The 21,890-nt window shown below is 43.9% G+C and overlaps 1 protein-coding gene across 4 annotated transcripts in view; it reads left to right on the top strand.

Annotated features, from left to right (window-relative positions):
- The window catches only part of LOC126260476 (trafficking kinesin-binding protein milt), a 369,562-nt gene that overhangs the window by 222,102 nt on the left and 125,570 nt on the right, over nt 1-21,890 (top strand). Inside the window, exon 1 of one of the 4 annotated variants that reach the window (XM_049957828.1) lies at nt 3,701-4,988. The exons of the other annotated variants lie outside the window; for them this stretch is intronic. Coding sequence (XP_049813785.1) covers nt 4,880-4,988 — 109 coding nt within the window. The 5' untranslated portion in view covers nt 3,701-4,879. Of the gene's footprint in view, nt 1-3,700; nt 4,989-21,890 lie in introns of those variants that run through there. 4 annotated transcript variants of the gene reach the window in all.

Genomic DNA, 21,890 nt, shown 5'->3' with positions numbered 1-21,890 from the left:
GGAATATTGGTGTAGTTATGTGTATTCATGAAAATAGGTGCCATACAGGACATACCTTGGTTTCCCTAAATCGCTTATCGAAAATGATACTGAATTAAACAGGAAACGGCCGATTTCCATCCCCGCCGTGCCTCCTTACGCCCATCCTCTCTTCCTCTCCCTCCATTTCCATGTGTGTCTTTAACAGAGAGTGATTGTTATTGGGGGAGGGGGTGAGTCAACGACTATTATCTTCGCACGTTCGCAAAGCGTTTGTAGAATTTTATTTCATTCCCGATGAATCATTATTTACCGGAAGATAATGTAGTTTGTTGGGCGTAGAGGTTAAAGCTCACCGGGTTAGCCTCTGAGGCAGACCTGGAGCCAGATTAGACACTGTTGGCCTAGTAATTCCAACTACCCTAAGCTTTACGTTTTGAATGTTAGTCTTGAAGGCAAATACGGAGTTGTTTTTCGTAAGTCGCCGATGTGTGGTTTGTGCACGACACCCCTCCCCCTCCCCGCAAGGATAAATAATGGTTTAGCGACAAGAGCTTCTTCCAGTTAAGAAACGTAATAATTGTTAATCCAAGGTAAGCAAGTACCTGTTACGTTTGAGCTTTCTTTTCAAATTACCGCAGGACTTAAAAGATTTCCGCTATCACTCACTTTGTGACCTTTCTCATAAAAATCCAGCTGTATTATAGTAATTTATTGATACTTGCCAACGTCGTGTACAAGAACGTTCAGTAATAATAGGTATTCAGATTATTAGATTACTGTACGTGAGTCGTTCTACATAATGTGGTTATAGGTTCTTACGTTAATTTCTGTAGCTCACTATAAAGGCTGTTCCAACGTTCAAAATAAATTGTACGGGATTTGGGTGATACAATAACATTATAAATAGAAACGATTATGTTTAATGTCATTCAAAGGTAATAGTAACAATATTGAAAATATATGGAGGAATGGTGAGAAAAGCGCGCGCGCGCGCGCGCGCACACACACACACACACACACACACACACACACACACACACATTATATTTATTGTTCACACAGATACGGAGGCATCCAGTAAGCTTGATGAAAAAATTTTCTCAACATTACTCCAGCCGAACTACGAAGCAGTGTGATAACTGGCATCGCAGTAGAAAACAACTGTATTGACGTAACTGGATAAACAGCTTATCTCTTGTGGCACTAAACTCAACAGATAATATCCAAAAGTTACCGGAGTACAGTTGTTGAAGTTGCTCCGCGCCATCACCTTCAAACGTTTCTGCCAATTTCGAACTGAATGTTGGTAGTTTACCTTTGTCATATTCCGCTTGAATCTTCACGACTGTACGAAATCTTCGCCCCTGGAACTTGGTTTTTCATGTTGGTAGTAGAGGAAAAACACACACGAAACTAAACAACTGTCGTTTGTGCTTACTAAAAATTTCCTGGATAATATAGACCGTTTGCGGACGTGCATTGTCATTGCAGAGTACCCAGTCGTTTGTATACCACTTCTGTTGACGTTTTCTCCTGATGTCTTTAAAACACTTAAAAACGTCGCGTTAAATCTTCTTACCGAGCATCTGACCAGGAGGATCAGTAGAGAGAGAAAAATTCAACGACGACTTAATTATGATCTTGAGTCGTTGAGATTTTTATGGATGAGGTGAAGGACTCTTCCATAACGACGATGTGCTTAGTTGTGAGATCACAGCTAAAAGCCCAACCTTCGGCCCCAGTGACAACCTTCAAAGAAGGTTTTGGTCGTTGTGAAGCACTAATTTATTACCTGCAGACTTTCACGGGATGGTGCTTCCGATCCCCTAGAAGCAATCGTCGCACGAACTTCGCAACAATCCTCATATTAAATTCTTCTAACATAATAAATTCTTATGTACCATAACTTATTCCTAAAGTGTTTGTGGTCTGTTTACTATCGTGCAGGATAAGCTACCTTACTTTCTGAACGTTTTCTGGAGTGATGCCAGTTGACGACCTAAACGGTCATCATTGGTCCATGGTTGCCTCTTTGTTTAACAATCCGGTATGAAGTCTGTATCTGACCTAAAGCGTCAGCTCTAAATGCTTGCGTCAACATTGGCTACGTTTCTGCTGTGAATTTGACACTTTTGAAACAGCTTTATACGGACACGCTGCTCGTATCAAAACGGCACACTTTGGAAATACGACCATGGAAATATGCTCATAGACAGGTAACCAAACCACTCAATTCGCAAGCGCTTGCCGCAGTGATACAACAAGAATATATAGGGAAACACCTTCCGAAATTTCTGTGTGCAATTTACTCGTGATAATTCGAAGTTCAAGGGCCTAAAAAAAGTTAGAACAGTGTAGGCTTTGATTTAACGCGAGTTGGACTGATCGAGGTGGAATCGGGGAAAAGTCGAAATGGGTGTGACTTAAAAAAAAAGATGCTACTGTAGGTTTAAGTAACATAAATATTTCTTTATGAGGGGAAGCATGAAATAACAAATAAAACTCAAACTATGTCATAAATGATCGCATTTTCTCTATAAAATCTTCTTAAAATCGAAGTCGTGTGTGTGCTTTTTTTTTCTTCTTCTTTTTTAAAGACTGGCAGCGAATTTTAAGCATATAAGATCCGATAGGTATGTTTTGACCTTTACATTGACAGCCATTTCATCGATAGGCCAATATTCTTCTTGCCGTATATGCTACCTCCTTCCTTATGATAGTTACCAGAAATCTTTCCTTTCTGCATGATTGTCGATGGCATGCTTGACGGAATCCCGAAAGCTTTCGTTAAATCGTGTTTAGAGTTTTTAAAAGTCTTTGTGTCAAACGTCTGGAGATGATATATCATGTCACGGGGAACAACTTCTGTTAAGAGACAAAGCGTTCGTTTTTGTATTTGTGATGCCTCTGAGAGGCGGCGGAGTGAAGGCACCCTTTTGCGTGTGTATGCCGTTGTGTCGGCGCCTATAATCCAGTCGTCTGCTTCATATGAAAGGCGGTAGGCCCAGCAAAATTGAAGTTCCTGATTCGTTCATAAAATAATATCTTTCTACGCTTGGAGTCACTCATTCTTGACATTTTCCATGATAGTTCAGCTAAATCTCGTCGTCTCTGAAACAGCAAATACTAAAGGACGGCGAGCATCCCCAAGATGTACCAGTGAACATTTCCAACCTAATAATGGGATGTATCATGCCGAGACGTTTGATGTAAACACTTTGAAACACCCTATAGTTCACATTCCTCGGGTTCAGTGACCCGTTCGTTTTCTACGAAAGTCGAACAACCGTACTTCTTGTGTCGTAGGTACTGACTATTACGATGCGGTCTGTCACGATGATCGCTTCTTTGTATGGAATGCGTCAAAACCCACAGCATTTTCTGAGAGGACTTGGCAATTATTTCGATTGAGCGCGATTTGAATTAGCAAGCAACTGCTCTCGTAACCATTAGCGCACAATTTAAATAACTTTGGGGGACATGCTTGTAGAATGAAAGAGGGGGGGGGGGGGAGGAGACTGTCGGGAAGAGAAGCACGTGCGAGGAAGGCATGCTCGGAAACGGGACGTTCGGGCGACAGTGGCGAGCACGTGGCGCCGGGGGGAGGGGCGCCCTCTGGCCGCACTGGCTGCCCGCCAGCCAGGCGCGCCAGTCGCACGCTGGCCGCAGCGCGAGTAACACGCCCGTATCGCATTCGTCTGTAGCTCACACCACCATCACCACCTCGTTTCGAGCCAGTGCTGCTGCCGCCAAGACGCCAGTCTCCGCGCACTGACATACGCCGACTGCGGTAACCGGCGGCGGGCGCCGCTGCCACCGACCCGTGCCGGGGTTGACTGGATGGTCACGTGACTCGCCCTGTTCGATACTGACCTCGATTCGTCGATCTGTCAGTGTGGGACGACCGCGCCTGCTTCGAAGACCTCGAGAAGCAAAGTTGTGTGCCATTTCATCAGCACAGTGCTATTCATTGCTCCAGATAACTGCTGTTCAGTGTCTCGTTTTACGTGTGCAAAGTTCAAAACACCGTGTTATCATTTCACGCGCGTAAGTGATAAACCGCTTTTGCTCACGTCTGCTTAGATTAAAAAAAAAAAAATTGCCAGTACTTAACTGTGTACATCGCAGCATTTTACGAGAACGGAAATGCGCAAGACGCTGCCTCCAGTTTCGTAACGATTGCTTGAACGGATGTGTGTCGCGTCGAATGTAAACGTACATGACAGTAGTGGTCGTTCGTTGGCATTGGTTAATAAAAGCAGAGTTAATGTCTGCCATGTAAATAACACCAGATGTGTCACTCGAGAAACAAGTGGTGTATGTTATGTGGTTGTGGCAGTTTTTAGTTGCGTTGTGTCGTATAGCTCATTACACAGCAGTGAATTGCATATAGTGCGTCTCCCATTGTGTTCACATCCCATAAAATGCGCCGTCGTGGCAATAACTCCGAGCCTCAACGACTGCAATACGTGGTGATAACACGCCAGCGGGAAATTTGGTACGCGGCACAGCGCTTCTTTGCGGAACGTCACAGCAGTCTCGAGATAACACCAGTCCGCCTCCTGCCCGCCCACAAGTGAACTCAAGGAGATCTGTCTCGCTTTTGCGAACTGCGCTCTTACGAGTTGGGCTGTGTGCGTATCGGTGATCGCGAAAATGTCGTGTGTTGGACGCTGCAATCTGTTGCGGACGCGCGAGAGGACAACGCCGCACGCGGTGTCTTAAGTGCGGTTATCAGTGACGGCGTGGAACTATCACGCCATCCACGATACAGGTACGTGATATCGAACAGCAACAAGCCGGACCTGAGCGGGGACCTGTCATTTCCGCCGGTCGTAAGGTAGTGAGTGATTCAGACGTGCGCGACGCCCCACTGGCCGGGAGGCGATGCGCGGATATGGAGCACAGCGATTCCGGCCAGAAACCAGGCTTCGTCTTCCACGCCTACCGCCACTGCCAGGGATGCCAGGCCATAAAATGTTACCTCGACTCGCAGCCAGCTGGGGGTATGTACTCTGCCTGCACATCCCGCTGCTCGTTATCGTGCTGCATCTACATCGACATACATACATACATACATACATACTTGCTTGCTTAATAAGTCAGTGTACGATGCTTGGCGGAGGATGCATCGTATCATGATCATCCGTTTCCTTTCCTATTTCATTCTAGTTTTGACTAAGGAAAATGACTGTATGCCTCTGTACGTGCCGTAATCTCTCGCACGTCTACATCCATACTCTTTTAAAACATCTCCCTAAGCGACCTTATGGTGTGTAGCAGAGGGTGCTTGTGTACAATTGTCGCCACCCCTCTCTGTTTTGATTATACGAGTGTGTTATCCAGTGGCAGCAGCTTGACAGTTTTGGCTAGTTTGCTCATTTACGATAATCGCGTCCATGTAACGACTTGCGTCCAACAATCCCAGAGCCATCACGACAGCTGGTCTTGGCCGTGCTTCACCGTCTAACACTAGATGTCTTTGGATACGTGGTGGTTTTTCCTTTTCTTCCTATAGGGCTTTCGTCGTACAAACCATGTCGCTTGAGTTGGGTTCGGTTGATTTGGAGTATCAACACCCTGGCACGAATATAGTAATCACTGAAGTAAAATCCGAGATGGACCGTCTGCTCGACATCGTTAAGTGGAGTATCAGCAGTTTTGTGGCGAATCTTATTGCCCGGCAGAAGCTTTCATTTAAATCGTATTCGTAGTTACATTACTAATACCAGTTTTCATTAAAATTCTTATGAGCCCACTCATTTATCAAATTGCCTAGCTTTCGTCGATTGTTGCTCGTTCCCAAGCAGGCCTGTACCTTTATTTTTCTCAGCTTGCCTTAGGTGCACGTTTTGTACGAGGGTGAGTCAAATGAAAACCTTAATTTTTTTTAATATTATTTATTGTGCAGAAGTGGTACAAAGCTGTATCACTTTTCAACATGGTCTCCCCCACGCTCAATGCAAGTCATCCAGCGCTTACAAAGTGCATAAATTCCTTTGGAAAAAAATTCTTTTGGTAGTCCACGCAACCATCCATGCACCTCGTGGCGTACCTCTTCATTAGAACGGAACATCTTTCCTCCCATTGCGTCTTTGAGTGGTCCAAACATATGGAAATCACTTGGGGCAAGGTCTGGTGAGTATGGTGGATGAGGAAGACACTCAAAATGCAGGTCTGTGATTGTTGCAACTGTTGTACGGGCAGTGTGGGGCCTTGCATTGCCATGTTGCTAAAGGACACCTGCTGTCAGCAGTCCACGTCGCTTTGATTTTATTGCAGGCCGCAGATGATTTTTTAGGAGATCTGTGTATGATGCACTGGTGACAGTGGTCCCTCTAGGCATGTAATGCTCCAAAATGACGCCTTTTTCGTCCCAAAAGAGAGTCAGCATAACCTTCCCTGTTGATAGTTCTGTTCGAAACTTCTTTGGTTTTGGTGATGAGGAATGGCGCCATTCCCTGCTCGCTCTCTTTGTTTCCGGTTGGTGAAGTGAACCCAGGTTTCGTCCCCAGTAACGATTCTTGCAAGGAAGCCATCACCTTCTCGTTCAAAGCGCCGAAGTAGTTCTTTACAAAGATCAACACGTCGTTCTCTCATTTCAGGAGTCAGCTGCCGTGGCACTAATCTTGCAGATACTTTGCGAAACTGGAGCACATCATGCACAATGTGTTGTGCTGACCTGTGACTAATCTATAAACATGCTGCAATGTCATTCAGTCTCACTCGGCGGTTTTCCTTCACTATGGCTTCGACTGCTGCAATGTTCTGTGGAGTCACAACTAGTTGTGCCTGACCTGGACGAGGAGCATCTTCCACTGTGGAAGTCACACCATTTGCGAACTTCCTACTCCATTCGTAGACTTGCCGCTGTGACAAACATGCATCACCGTACTGAACCTTCATTCGCCGATGAATTTCAATGGGTTTCACACCTTCACTACGCAAAAACAGAATAACAGAACGCTGTTCTTCCCTGGTGCAAGTCGCAAATGGGAGGGCCATCTTTATACTGATATTGCGACGGTATGTGTGCATCTGCATTATTCTGCCACTTACAGGCCATTCTGCACGCAGTTTGTAGCACGCTTACCAACTTACAGGATAACGGTGCGAAATTTCGATTTGTTATTACAAATTTAAGGTTTTCATTTTACTCACCCTCGTCCGAATATAGCGTCCAATGTATTCTCTGCATAACAAGTGATTTTCGCGCCGCAAGTGTCCCATCGAAATCTCTTGTTATTGTGCCTGTATCAGCACACTTATACTCTTTTACCTTGAACGCTGAAAAAGGTAAAGTAGCTGCCAGCACTTAACTGCAATACCCTTTCCAAGTAGTCCGCTGTGTGTGAGGAGTGGTTCTAACTGGATATACAGTTCAGTCGGCGAACTCTGCGAGGCGGACACCAGAACAAGGGTGACGCCCTGGTGCTCTATCCGGGTAATCGCTGGGCGTTGTCCAGGTGTCCCCCTCACAAGACCCCCCTAGGCGTTCACGCTCGCTGCTTCATTACCGGCGTGTGGTCGACCGACAGAGCCCTTGGCCGCTCATTAATCAGCTGCCTTCCTTCCTTCCTTCTTTCATTAGGAGAGCTACTGCTGGCGTTTTAGTACCAAGAGCTTTGCTCACCCGCACCGCCAGACAACGCCCTTACATCGTTATGAACACGGGTGCAGCATTCTGAGGGCCGTACCGAGGGCAGAGGGGCGCAAAGACTGACTGGAAAATAGACAGCTTAAGAATTAACCGGGACAAGTATTCTTATGCCTGTGAGAAGGAGCCTTTTTCCTCGGCCCGCGAGAGTAAGTACTCATTATCACAGTGTCATTTCTACAGTGCCGTTTCTTCCAAGTATCTTCATAAACGAACAACTGCCACCGAAAATAATCCATCACTAACACGCTCTATGTGGCAGCAGTAGTCTTGTTTCACACAGCTCGCCCGTCTTCAACGACTGTATTGTTACACGACATATCTCTCAGCGATTAGGCATTTCACAATCTAAGTAATGCTGCACAATAATCTGTATCCTTACCATAAACAAAAAGTTCATCATTTATATCCTGGAGAACCTGCCCTTCCCTTGGCGTTATGCACCTGGTTAAATACTAATTGGCGGTTACACAAATTCTTTTTTTACTGAATAGGCACAGTTTACTGGAGATGGTATAAACAATTTACATAAGGAGCACGTATGGTCTGAAGCAAACCCACATGCAACAGTGCAACGCAATTTCCAGCAGCGATTTAACATAAATGTATGTAGTGGTATAATCAACACACACTTTATTGGACCATTCATTTTTCCTGGACGGCTGACTGGCGAGACGTCCTTACAATTCCTTCAAGAAGAAATGCCCCGCTTGCTCGAAGATATTCCACTTGCTACGCCATTGCAAATGTATTTTCAACATGACGGTGTGCCTCTACATTTCACCAACGCCGTTATTACACATTTAAATGAACATTTTCCCCAGAAATGGATTGGTCGTGGTGCTACACGTCTGTGGCCACCCAGGCCACCCGATTTAGCACCAATGGATTTTTGTGTATGGGGATGGATGAAAGACATTGTTTACGAGGACAAAGTCAATACAAGTGAGAGATTACTTGCTCGAATTATGAATGCGATACACGAAATTAAGAACAACCCGGTAAAACTGAAACGAGCAACAATATCAGTTCATAGACGTGCAGCTAAATGCATTGATCGCAGTGGAGACATTTTTGAAAATTGTATATACAGTGTACAACTTCCTTAACACTTAGCTTTTGTTTTTTCCTGTTTAACATGAATTCACGTGTACTGTGGTATTAATTAAAAGCAGATTACCTCTAAAACTTCCGTTGAAAACTTTGTGTAATTGTCTGAAATTTAAAAGATAAATTCGGCGGCCATGTAGTTAATAAATTAATAATTTTACGGAATTACGTCTTTGCTTCTCTGAATGTTCTGCATATACATGTCTGGGATATGTTTTATTAGATTCACCAGATCAGTATCACAAAATAATGGAAATCGTGCTTTACTTTAACCTCGTACAATTTTTCGATGGCTTCATTTCAGCGAAGTTGCTAAATTTTAGGCAAAATCCTTTTTTAACCGCAACCCCGTAACTAAAAATTTTCGGACCTATGTTTATATGAAATTTTTTCTTTAGTTCTACTTGTAGAATAATATATTAAAATATTTGCATATCTTCGTAAATCACCCTGTATGTTGTGCCATTGGTCGGCGGTTGCTTTGCTAAAGCATCTTTCGTCGTAACACCTTGCTCTCGATTATGTCCCACAAATATTCGATGGGATTCATGTCGGGCGATCTAGGTGGCCAAATCTTACGCTCGAATTGTCCAGAATGCTCTTCAAACCAATCGCGAACACTCGTGGCCCCTTAACATGGCACATTGGCATCCATAAAAATTCAATCGTTGTTTGGGAACATGAAGTTCATGAATGGCTGCAGATGGTCTCCGCAAGTAGCCGAACATAACCATTTCCAGTCAATGATCGTTTCATTTGGACAGAGGACCCTGTCCATTCCATGTAAACAGAGCCCACACCTTTCTGGAGCTACCACTAGTTTGCACAGTGTCTTGTTGAAAGCTTGGCTCCATGGCTTTGCGGGATCTGCGCCGCACTCGAATCCTACCATCAGCTCTTACTAACAGAAATCGGGGCTCATCTGATCAGGTCACTGTTTTCCAGTCGTCTGGGGTCCAGCCGATGTGGTCACGAACCCAGGAGAGGCGCTGCTGGCGGTGTCGTGTTGCTAGCAAAGGCTCGCGTCGGTCGTCTACTCCCATAGTCCATTAACGCCAAATTTCTCCGCACTGTCCTAATATATGTTTTCATTGTGCGTTCCATATTGATTTCTGCGGTTATTTTACGCAGTGTTCCATGTCTCTCAGCCCTGACAACTATACGCAGAAACCAGTGCTCTCGGTCGGTAAGTGAAGTCCGTCGGCCACTGCGTTGTCCATGGTGAGAGGTGTTCTCGGCACACTCATGACCCTGTTGATTTCGGAATATTTAATTCCCCAACGATTTCTGCTTCTAGCTACAACTACCATTCCGTGTTCAAATTCTGTTAATTCCCGTCGTGCGGCCATAATCACAACGGAAACAATTTCACATGAAGCACCTGAGTAAAAGTGACAGCAGCATTGATTTCTGTCCTGTTATGGCTTTTCTCTCTCCACTGCATCCCACATTACCCGTGTCGTCTTCAGATCTTTATTACTTTGCCCATCTCATCCTAGGCCTGGCACCTCTATCTTCAGAAGTCGACGTGGAGTTCGTGTCGGGTGCATTCACTTCACATGACCTAAGCGCTTCAGTCTCACAGCACTCTTTCTTTCCTCCATGGGCAAGGTCACCTGCAGGTCTGTCCTTACATATTTGTCCCTGACTCTGTCTCTTTGGTTTTTTGTAGAGCTGACCTAAGAAGCTCCTCCTACTTATGACTCAGGTCTCCAGAATTAGCTAATGGCTTTGTTAATGCTTAAGCCACGTAGTCTTGCATCAAACCTCGTTGGATAATCTATTTCACTGTACTTCATTTTCATTATACTTACTTTAAAAAATTTAATATAAAAATTGCAGAGTTTTGTTTGTGTTTTTGGGGGGAGGGGGGGCACTGTTGGTGGGTCGGTATTGACACAGTTTTGGCCATGTCTTAGAACTTGACGAGACTAAATGTTACTCGGCTGGCACATGAAATTAATAAGTCCTGTCCTCATTCTCGGCCGCTTATGAGGTTTAATGGTTAGCGTCGCTGGCTATTAACTCTGAGTTTCCGTGTTCGATTCCCGTGACCACCTCAGATTTTTCTGAGGTAGTACGGTCTGAAACGGGGATCACTCAACCTCATGATGCCAAAGGAGAAGCCGCTTGAGTAAATAAGCAACGAAACTGACAAACAAGGTGCCCAAGTAGCGTCAAGTAAAAAGGTTTGCACTACGCAGGTAGCCACAAAACCTTTTTGTTTCATTATTCTCGTTCTCCCTAGAGCTGCCGTAGGTCACAGAACCACTTTTATGGTGGTGCGTTTCGCTTGAAAGAGTGAATATAAGATCTGAAAAATGTAGCTCGCAGTTATGGATCTGAGTCAGACCGAGAGACGTCGTCTAATGGTACAGAGACGACACACTTCCGCGCAAGCCCACTTGCATAATGCTAGGACGCCATTCGACGAGCTCAGCCAGCAGAATGACGGCTTCATTTCCTTTGAAAAATACTACGGAAAGCTGAATATGGTCATTATGAAATCGATAGCCTGAAGACTGTTTGTTATCATTGATTGGAATCAAAGAAAGAATAAGTTTGCTATCTCCTATAATGTATGTGGTTCTTAAAGAAATAGTATGGGTGGATGTTAACGAAATGAAGAATAATAATGCGGCCGTCCTGTTTAGCCAGTGAACCATCGTCATGGCGGGGGAGGGGGAGGGGGTGATGTCTACAGTTTGTCGTTTTCCATGCACGGCAAAGCACTGCTAGATGTTATCCAAAGACCACCAGTTCGTACGCTAATTATAGAGTAAGGAATGTACAACCTTTCCTTTAGGTCATTCAGAAATGACATTTGACCCATTGAGTTACATTACGCATGAATACTGCTGCCCGTTCATGAATTGTAATTTAAAACATGAAATATCGTAATTAATTTGATTGTGATTTTAAAATATTAATATCCAGTGAAAGGGTGGAAAATAGACCAGGTGCCAACTCGTAAGAAATGTTCCGCTATTCAAAATGGCTTTCGCAGAACTGAAAACGTGCCATGCAAATCTGCTTCAATCCACAGCGATGGCACGCTTTGAACCGTCGAGAAACGGCGTACATGCTGCTGTCCGGATTGGACGGTTATTACTTCCGTTCCCAAGCAACATTAGTGTTCAGTAATATTCGCGATGATTTGTAACATTTGTCATGTGGACTATTTTTTTTTCGCATGCATTCTAACACTCGCTTTTGCATATTATTTTCTGCACCGAGGCAGTTCATGTTTACTGTGTATCTTCGTGCTTTCGGTTATTTGGCTCTTGATTCGTCGCGCATTCATCAGAGTCGTCGTTTTCTGTCATTGTCTTGTCTATCATATTAAATCTGAAGATATGAGCTGTATGATTCATCCTGTTTATCGGGCTATCAAGCTCAGTAATTATGATTGTGCATATTTGGTCGTGGATATTTCCACAACGTAAGGTACTTGCAGATGCATAAAAAAATCCAGAGGTAAAACACTGGCTTTTTTTAACGTAAGTGCAATATCGTTTTGTATTCCTCTCTTCAATCTCTGTCTCCACGTACTGACTTCCCCGTTTGTCGTTAATTTAAGAACAAGATTTTAGGTGTGTCGATCATATGGTCATCTTCAGAATATTCAGTTCTCCACACACTTATTTTTCAGATCATTTCACAGCAGCATTTATATTTATGAGTTCACTCTGTACACGCAGGTGATATTTGCTATTGAACCATGCCGCCTTTGGTTCTACGCCAACAAATGATTTTATAATTCGCACTAAAGACAAAATGTTTGTTCTATCAGCTAAAAGTATACACACGCAATTTTCTTGTTCAGTCTAGATATAATGCACAACGGGAGCTTGGTTTTGAACTGAAACGCAGCAGACAAAGGAGCGCATAAGTGGTATCCTTTCTGTTTCTTTTGTGTCTTCTAGAAGCCTGGTGATTGCTTCTGTGTCATTGTAGGCCTTGATCATTTAGCTCACACGGTTGCTGCATAGAACTGTAACAAAAGAAAGACATAACAACAAATGAATAACAGAAAATTGTGGACTGAGGAAATTTATCCACTCCAGAACAACTACCCTGCAAGAAAATATGCGTTGAGAAATTCCACTGCACACAAATTAAAATGTGGTTCTCACAATCTTTAAACGATGCGTTCTTGATGCCACACTGCCTTTCTGTACATACTAATCAGTGGAGGGATGAATGAATCTGATCAAAGGGTGGAACACCACCAGTTCCTGAAATTGATTTGGGCAAGACGTGACAGCAGATTCCACTGGATCTTTGAGTTAAATGTGATGTCAGGCAATCTTACGTAGCGAATCGTGACAAATGGTCTACTGCTATTCCTATTTGTCATATAACTAAATGAATTACATCGAAAGTAAATTTACTTTTCCGCGGTTTCTATGAACTCAGAAAATAGAGAATTTGCAGCAAAGCTCAGTGCATAACGGACATTACAACATAAGATGAATGCAAAACAATGTTTAGGTGTTTTATTGTGCTCATCTTTTGACCTACGATCCTCAAAGTAACGGAGTATCCCTAAGAATATAAATGAAGATGATATCATAATAGGCAGTTTGGTAATATCTCCCAATTCACGACAACATTAGCACAATCTCTCTCTCTCTCTCTCTCTCTCTCTCTCTCTCTCTCTCTCTCTCTCTCTCTCTCTCGTCACTGCTACCATTTTCCGTATTTTTGTCGTATGTTTCTGTCACATCGCAGTATTCATTGATCTGGGTGGCACCAGATTCGCATTCGGGATAACGGATATACAGATGTAGTTTTTCCCTAATCGCTTGAGGCAAATTCCCAAATGTTTACGTCAGTTTACATTTGGAAACTGAGCTTCTGCAACGTCTGTAATGATTTCGTCGTTGACATGACGTTAAACATTCATCTTCTTTCCTTCCTAATATCCAGCCACGCCGAAATGACATTCTTTCAAATTGCTACAACATCTTCTTTGCTGAAGATTGGCAGACCATATCCGTTGATCGAAAGTTATACTTTTTTAGCTTGTAGACAGTCTGAACATATGTTGCATCACCACTTCGTAATAGAGATGCCTTTAATTACTGACAGGCTTGCGGTAACTTAGCAGAACAAAGTATTTCACATGACTGCATGCATTAACTGTGCTATTCATAGCGTAATTTAGTTTTCTCCACTGCGGTGTCCGTTTCATTTGTAGCACAGAAAGTCTTGCTACTGTTCGTTAGAAAGTGCACATTACTACATCGGTAGAAGCTTTTGTGCAGTCGGTTGCTCAATAGCTTCAGCGTTTGTTGGCCCCCTGGCACCTTTGCTAGCGAGGGAAACAATGCAGATGGCGGTGGTGCCCCACATAGCGGCAGCTGTGAGCGGCTCCAAGCTCCCCGACGTGGCGCAACTCCTCCGTGGGAATAGCGAGCTCTATGGGCTTTCTCTGTATGGACCCGCTCAGAAACTGCGGGTAACGCAGAATTCACTGTGTGTGCAATGAACTGCTATTATTAATTACTGACGAGTAAATATCTGAACCAAGTATTGTGCGTAGACTTTGATTTGTACAACCAGTGTCTGGGAAGAATACTGCTGCTTGACGTCGAATGTAAACAGAATCGATATTGTTTTAGAAAATACATTTGCAGAATATGTTGCCCGTATCTGACACGATTGTGTCAGCGGGTGTAATGTCAGCAGTCTGCGGAAGTGCGATTTGAACAGAACATGCCTTCGTACAGAGCAATGGCGTTTTTTTCCCCTAGAGATTTCACTGTAGGATGGTATGTGAAGTTGCAAATATCTAAAACGTAATAACATAGTGAAGAATTCTATACAGAATACGCTTACGTTTTCCTGAATGCTTGTACGAAAAATCCATCCTCTATTTAAGACCAGAAAATCAGTCGATGACACATTTACTGACGTGTATGTTGCTGCATGCTATTCTATGGAATAGAGGAGCACCGCTCCGCCTCCTGCGTAGTCATCGGCATAGTAATAGCCACATTCAGAAATTTGTTTCGCTTATGAATTGCTAAAAATTATTTTCGAGCAGGAATTGCAGAAGTGGAACAGCACTTGTGTGAAAATTCTAACCTCGTTAGTCGTGTAGAGAATCCGAAGCTTCGCCCTCAGTTCACTGCATTCAAGAGAGTCATATATTTCGCGAGACCTCTGAAGCAAAGGAATTGCGTTACGTATATGAGAAGGTTTTCGGAATTAGTCACAGGCGTGAGATACCCTGTGAAGTCAAAGCGTTCAACAGCGTGAACTATGATGGTGTACGGTTAGTATCGAATATAATATTTCCCGAACAGGCTGTTCTTTAGCTTCGCAGTCATATTGTGATTTGGAGTGCTCATGTCTCATAGTCTTTTCTGCGATAAACATTCGAAATTGTCAATGCATAGTAGTTTGAAAATCTTTTGGCAGCCAGCACTCTCTTTTACAGACAAATACGAAATTGCAGTACACTTCGTTTGGGATATCAAAACCACATAGACAACTTGTTTCCCCACAAATGTCTGCGCGCCGTAGCCGCGCCTTGACACCGTTCGCGCTGGTGCCCCCGTCGGAGGTTCGAGCCCTCCCTCGGGCATGGGTGTGTGTTGTCCTTAGCGTAAGTTGAAGTTAGATTAAGCAGTGTGTAAGCCGAGGGACCGATGACCTAAGCAGTTTGGTCCCATAGGAACTTAACCACCACCCACAAATGTCTGGTCATCTCCTTTTTTTATTTATTGTTAACGATTTCTGGCAACGGTCTCCCTAGGTCTCTGTACACGGCTTACCTTCAAGGAACAGAAAAGATAAGTTAGTTTACACTGAATTTTCAAGCATTTTGTCTTCACACGATAGGCTCTGCACACCTGAGAATTCACATCTTCAAATTCAGAACTGCATAACGAATCCTCCAGTGCGACACACAGTAGAAGCTGGTGTGCTGGCAAAGAAGACAGAACTTCTTTGTATCTTTGTTGACTAGATTCTTGTTATTTTAGTTTCATAAATATGGTGATAGTGATATAAATTCTGGAATAAAATGGATATGGATTTGTTTAGAGATCTGATATTTGTGTCTTGTTGGTGTGACGACCCGGAAGGAAGATGAACCGCATTCTGGCGTGGTTCAGAAACAGAACAGAAAGTGAGAACTCCGTCGGATACTCGTCAGAGCGTTGCTCCGAGGTTCAGAATCGGAGACCCCGCCTGCCCCTGCTCCCTTCTCTGCCGCTCGTCCACGAATTCAACGCCAGAAGTGCGGTCCCAGTGACTGGTCAACCAGATATTGCTCACGATTAGCAGAGCATGCAAGAATTGCCCCGCTGTTTCAAACATGAGTGCAGGGATCGGGGAGGTGTTTATACGAACTATATAATAATTATCTGCCAGAGAGGCACGAATGCTTTAAGTTGAAAGTGTTTATGCACTGCTGAATTATCTTGGTCGTAAATCCTTCGGTGGGGTCATTTCGGTGGGGTCATTTCTCAATAGCACCGGTTCAGAACGATGCTATTGCTTAATCTCCACTTGTAAGGTGAACTGAAATGTGCTTGTGGCTAGAGCCTCCCGTTGGGTAACCAGTCGCCTGGTACAAGTGTTTTTAGTTGACGCCACAGCGTCGACTTGCGTGTCGATGAAGATGAAACGACGACGAAGACAACACCACACCACACAACCCAACACATGACCCGAACGGAGAAAATCTCGATCCGTCCTAGAATCGAACCTGGGCCCGTTTCATAGCATTCTGTCGCGCTGACCACTCAGCTATAGACACTCGTATGGTAACTATGAAAATACCAGCAAAATTTTTCGGCGCCTTCATTAACTGTTCTTAAAGTAACGTAACTGTGCTGTAACCACAATTAAGCTTTCTTTGGTGATCGTAAAGTAGACAGAGCAAGTTTCTGAATAGCCTTTCCTACTCCCAAGCTGCGATATTTTGAACACTAAACGAATAACCAGATTGAGGCGTTGCTAATGTTCATTCGTCAGATTACCGTTCCGAACAACTGATGCGTAAAAAGAGGAGCATTTTTTGTGGAATCTTAATCTCAAAGAAATGATGTAAAACTGTGCTAACGCTGTTGCTGCAAGTTGGTTGTGCCATTTGCCGTAACTGTAATTTAACGCTTGAGTGCGAGGCGGCTTCGGTGGCGAGAGGAGCAAAACGTGGAAATGCCAGGCCCGAGAAAATGAGAACAGTTACAGGACAAGCAAGAGCGTTGAAGCTGTGTTCACCGTACCAAGTCGGTTGCCCTGGATGTGAGCTTAGACGACCGCGAAAGGTGAGGAACAGCGTAAATGAAATGAAATATGTGTGCTAGGTGAAACGGATCCACTACTGAAGAGACGTTCTGTAGGTTTCGTTCGCATTGTTACGATTTTTCCTCCGAATTGTTCCCACACTACTTTAATGTCACTGGTGTCAGGTTTATCATTTATCTCTCTTGTTCATCATGCTATAGATGCATCGTTGAGGATAAGCCACACCATATAGAGAGTGACCACGAATCGCTTGCAATAGTCGTATTGGTTAATCGGCAGGCAGTATTGTCGATGATACTCGGCAGTATCTTTTCATTCTTCGATGTAAACTTGGCGTGTCGTTTCCATTTCCCCACAGAGAAAATTCGTGACGCTTTACTCGAGGCGATGTGAAATCCAAAATTACGTGTCAAGTGCCAAATGTAGAAAGTAGTCGTATATTAAGGTCTGTGGCTATGAATAAAGGCGCCGTTTCTCCAGGCCCATCCAAATGTGAGGTCTCTGCCTGTAAAAGAACGTGTCATGTTAAGGATTGAAAGTAAAGTGGATACGTTTGTTAAATATTCGCATAACAGATGCTCCGTAGGTCAAAATAAAAGCTAAGTTATGTCAGTGGACTATCCCGTCATACTTCGGTAGGACATTTCCATATTGAATAACACTGCGGAACAGCTCGTGATACTATAAAAAGGCTTGCGGGTAACAACTACTGAGTATGGCTTCGTAAGCCAAAAGCTGGCTCGAAACCTAAGCATATTCTACACCGTTCACGGTTTTCATTCTTTTACGAAATGTTCTGCTAGTCGGTGTGGCTAACTCAATTTCTGTCGAGTAACGTATGAAAAGTTAAATCGATTTAATCCAAAAAAATATTTCATTTTCTGCTTTAGAAGATAAGACGCTAGCAAAGTTGCTGAGAATGAGGTAATAAATCGTCCGTGGTCTTCTTGACACAATGATTGAAGCTTTCACCTGACATATACGGAAACGTTGGAAAACGTAAATTAAGATGGGCGGACGAGAGTTTGTTGTTCTTGAATACGATCGTCATTGTGTTGAAACAAGTGCACCCTGTCTCTCGGATTGTCCGAAAAGAACGACCGAGTGGAACGTACGGGCCTTGACAGCACACGCGCCGGAGGCCCGACTTTTCCTTTCAGTCTACAAGGACGATCGCTTGGACGTGGTATCGGCTGTCTGGCTCTCGCAGATAACTTGACTTGCCATTTAATTACATTATCTATCTGCTTCTGAAGCTCCGAGGCTTTCACAGCACGAGTCTATCTTGCAGAGTAAAGTGGATGCTTTTTTATGTTTTGTGATAATATCAGAGCATCGTGAATCCGATAGCTTAAGGAAAAGAAAATGTTCATTTTGCTTTAAAATTGTTTGTTAATGGCCGACGAATTTTGTACACTCATTAGAAGAAATTAGTGTTTGCTTTTGACGGTAAATTCTTTATTGGGATACATAACAGTCCGCAGCTCGTGGTCGTGCGGTAGCGTTCTCGCTTCCCACGCCCGGGTTCCCGGGTTCGGTTCCCGGCGGGGTCAGGGATTTTCTCTGCCTCGTGATGACTGGGTGTTGTGTGATGTCCTTATGTTAGTTAGGTTTAAGTAGTTCTAAGTTCTAGGGGACTGATGACCATAGATGTTAAGTCCCATAGTGCTCAGAGCCATTTGAACCATTTTTTTGATACATAACTCCTTATTCCAACTAACGTTTCATTTTTAAGTGAGCCCTTTCAAATTTTTAGACGAATTTTACATGGGCATCTCGTACGTGTAGTAAAAACTACACCTGTCAAGTGCCTAACCGTACACCATGCTTCCATCTTCACATGGACGTTTACAAGTGTACAGTTTGACGATGTTGTGTAGATTATGATGTTGGACTGTTGCTGCTGTAGGCTGCCTATCGGTCCCAAAAGTTTCAGTGCTGGATTAAGAAAAAATAGGGAAAAGTTAAGATGGTGGTATTAATGCTTCAGTTGTTCTACATATAGTCTGTATGTCTGCCTCCTCCCCCTCCCTCCTCCTCTTGTACAACGCACAGGGCGTTCATACATACAAGTGAAACCGTCAGAAAAAGACATTCTTTGGAATGTTCCACTCGTGAGTCACATTCGCACAACCATCAGGGACCTATTCTATGTCTTGCCGTTTGTGGAGATTCGTAACGATAACACGAAGTCTCGTTACCCGTGATCGTTTTTTCCTAGATGAGAATTGTGCGCGTTTGTTTTCAGTCAAGTCGCAGTATGCGTCCATGTGTTATTCGTTTTCTGTTCGGGAGTCAAGGTGTGCGGAACAAAGCTTTGAAGCACCTTTTCTGTTCTTCAAAACATTCTGGACAATGTCCTGAACACTTTATTTGGAGGTGTTGTTCCATTGCGATCTGTAAGTCAACAATGTTGACACTACAGTCCCACACCCAGCACTTATCAGAGCTTGCCCAGCTTGCTGGTCGAATGCACATCTTATATTTACAGGTGTTAATCCGAACTGCCACCGTAGTCACTGCACTGACGACGTGTATATCCCAGGAATGAAGTAAGTCTCTGGACCTTTTCTTACGGACAGCCTACGTGTGAGATGTCCATATTAATTGAATTAACGCAAGAGAAGCTATTCTCCTGAAAATGAGATAATTGTTGAAATTGGTTGATAACACATTTCAATGAAGATATTACTAGCAGAACGGGACGAGGACTTGGGTGCAGAACAATACATCAGAACAATCTGTGCAAAAGTTCTTCGTTTCAGAGATACATAACTGTTCAAATGGCTCTGAGCACTATGGGACTTAACATCTGTGGTCATCAGTCCCCTAGAACTTAGAACTACTTAAACCTAACTAACCTAAGGACATCACACACATCCATGCCCGAGGCAGGATTCGAACCTGCGACCGTAGCAGTCGCGCGGTTCCGGACTGAGCGCCAAGAACCGCCAGACCACCGCGGCCGGCGTACATAACTGTTTGATGCAAACCACACAAAACGTTTTCATAAACGGTCGCGAAATTAAGCTGAATGACCTGATCAGTATTATATTCCACCTCCTAGGATGAATATATATGTAAGCTTATTTTTTTCCTGGCGTGGTCGATGTTCTGCCCAAGAACCATTATGCGAATGTCAGTATTGTCCAACAAGATCTTGAAACATTTAATATAGATCGTGAGCAATACACAACAGAAAATATTTTACGACTACTATTGTAAACGTCAATTTTACAGACTTACCTTTAGTCACATTCGAATTCTTGGAACTGTTATCAATTTTCGTGTATAAATTTATTGTGCCATCTCTCTCTCCCTCCCTCCCTCCCCCCCCCCCCCCCTCTCTCTCTCTCTCTCTCTCTCTCTCTCTCTCTCTCTCTCTCTCTCTCTCTCTCTCTCTCTCTCTCTCTCCCCTCCCCCTTCCCTCCCTTGATGACGGCATAAGGACTGAGGTTGTCAGCTACTAATCTATAGTGCCAAATATATTTTGTTGTCTAAGCTATGTTATGTATGCCGTCTTCTGCGATCTGTTCTGTTTGGGAATCACAAAATTTCCAATCCAAGCATGTATGAAGGATGCTATGAGTGAAAGAGAATCCGTAAGTTAAAACTAATAATCTGAACACTAGAAAAGATTAATGTATCCACGAATTTGACACGTAACATTGTGGAGTCCCTGTTGGCCACCTCGATAGCATTTCGACCAAAATCCTACCTTGAGTTGAACCACTATATTAGATGTGTAGTCAGGGTACCAGTAGTTACTGAACTGATGGTGGTGGTGATCATGGTGCATGTCGAATCCGTGGATGCTTTTTCGTCTTTTTCTTATTTCCTTAGAGAGTTTTAACGTGCATTGGATTACCAGAGCTTGCTTTACAACTGACTGTAGGTGGAATCTTGGGTGATTCAGAAATAGATCACAGTTAAACTTGGTCGTCGGAATAAGGAGCGCGGGTAGGTGTAAAATGTGTGTGGCTTAATAAATTAACCAGGTTTTTGTTTGTGATGAGGAGCACACATATAATAACCTTCCGAAACACCGATTTCAAATATTCCCATGTATTTGGTCGTTGTGTGCCTAACATTGCGATCACGGATGCAAACTGATGACACTGTTTGCTTTGTAAATTTGGGTAGTGTTTGTTTTCCCAGTTTATCATATGACCTCGCTGTTTGGTCCCCTCCCACAAAACTACCCAACCGAATAACTCGGGGAGTTAGGTTGTGCGTTATTTTCAAACCAGTTTGTGTGGAGGCTCTCCAATAATTTGAACTTAACGAATATCGCTAACGAAGTCTCGGTTGTATGGTCGAACGAGGACGGTAGGGGTGTGTGCCAATGCGGAAAACGGGCGGAGGAATGGCGCAGCTGCGTCTAGCTGGCCGGTAGCCCGATTGCACTAGCCGGATTGGGGCCGCAGTCAAACTCGCAGCGCTGGCCTGGCTGGCGGTCAGCCGCAGCGGGGAACGCCGGCCGCTGCGCCGCGTCTGTCTGGCTTCTTTTATTCGCCGCCACGACGAGTGACTCACCGAGTCTCAACTCCAGTGGGAGGTGCAGCGCAGCGCATGACGCACAACGCCCTCGAGGCAATGCTGGCGAGGATTCACACCATCGTTTAGTCACCTGTCAGGAGTGGCCTGTGTAGCGCTGTCTTCCTTAAAACTCCTGCTTAAAATGCTTCCTGAAGAATATACGAAGTTGGCTGTGGTCCTCGCTCAGTTATTTTTTCGCACTATTCTTATGAAAGAAAGGTGAAAACACCCATCAGTGAATTTGGTTTGTGTCAAAAGCAGTTTGTCCAAGTGAGCAGATCCAATTCCTGAAGCTTTGTGAAACACCCATCTACGGCTACAATGGACTCCAGAAAGT

Source organism: Schistocerca nitens, chromosome 1 (assembly GCF_023898315.1).
Source record: "Schistocerca nitens isolate TAMUIC-IGC-003100 chromosome 1, iqSchNite1.1, whole genome shotgun sequence".
Classification (NCBI taxonomy): domain Eukaryota; kingdom Metazoa; phylum Arthropoda; class Insecta; order Orthoptera; family Acrididae; genus Schistocerca; species Schistocerca nitens.
This window is presented reverse-complemented; position numbering and strand designations above follow the sequence as displayed.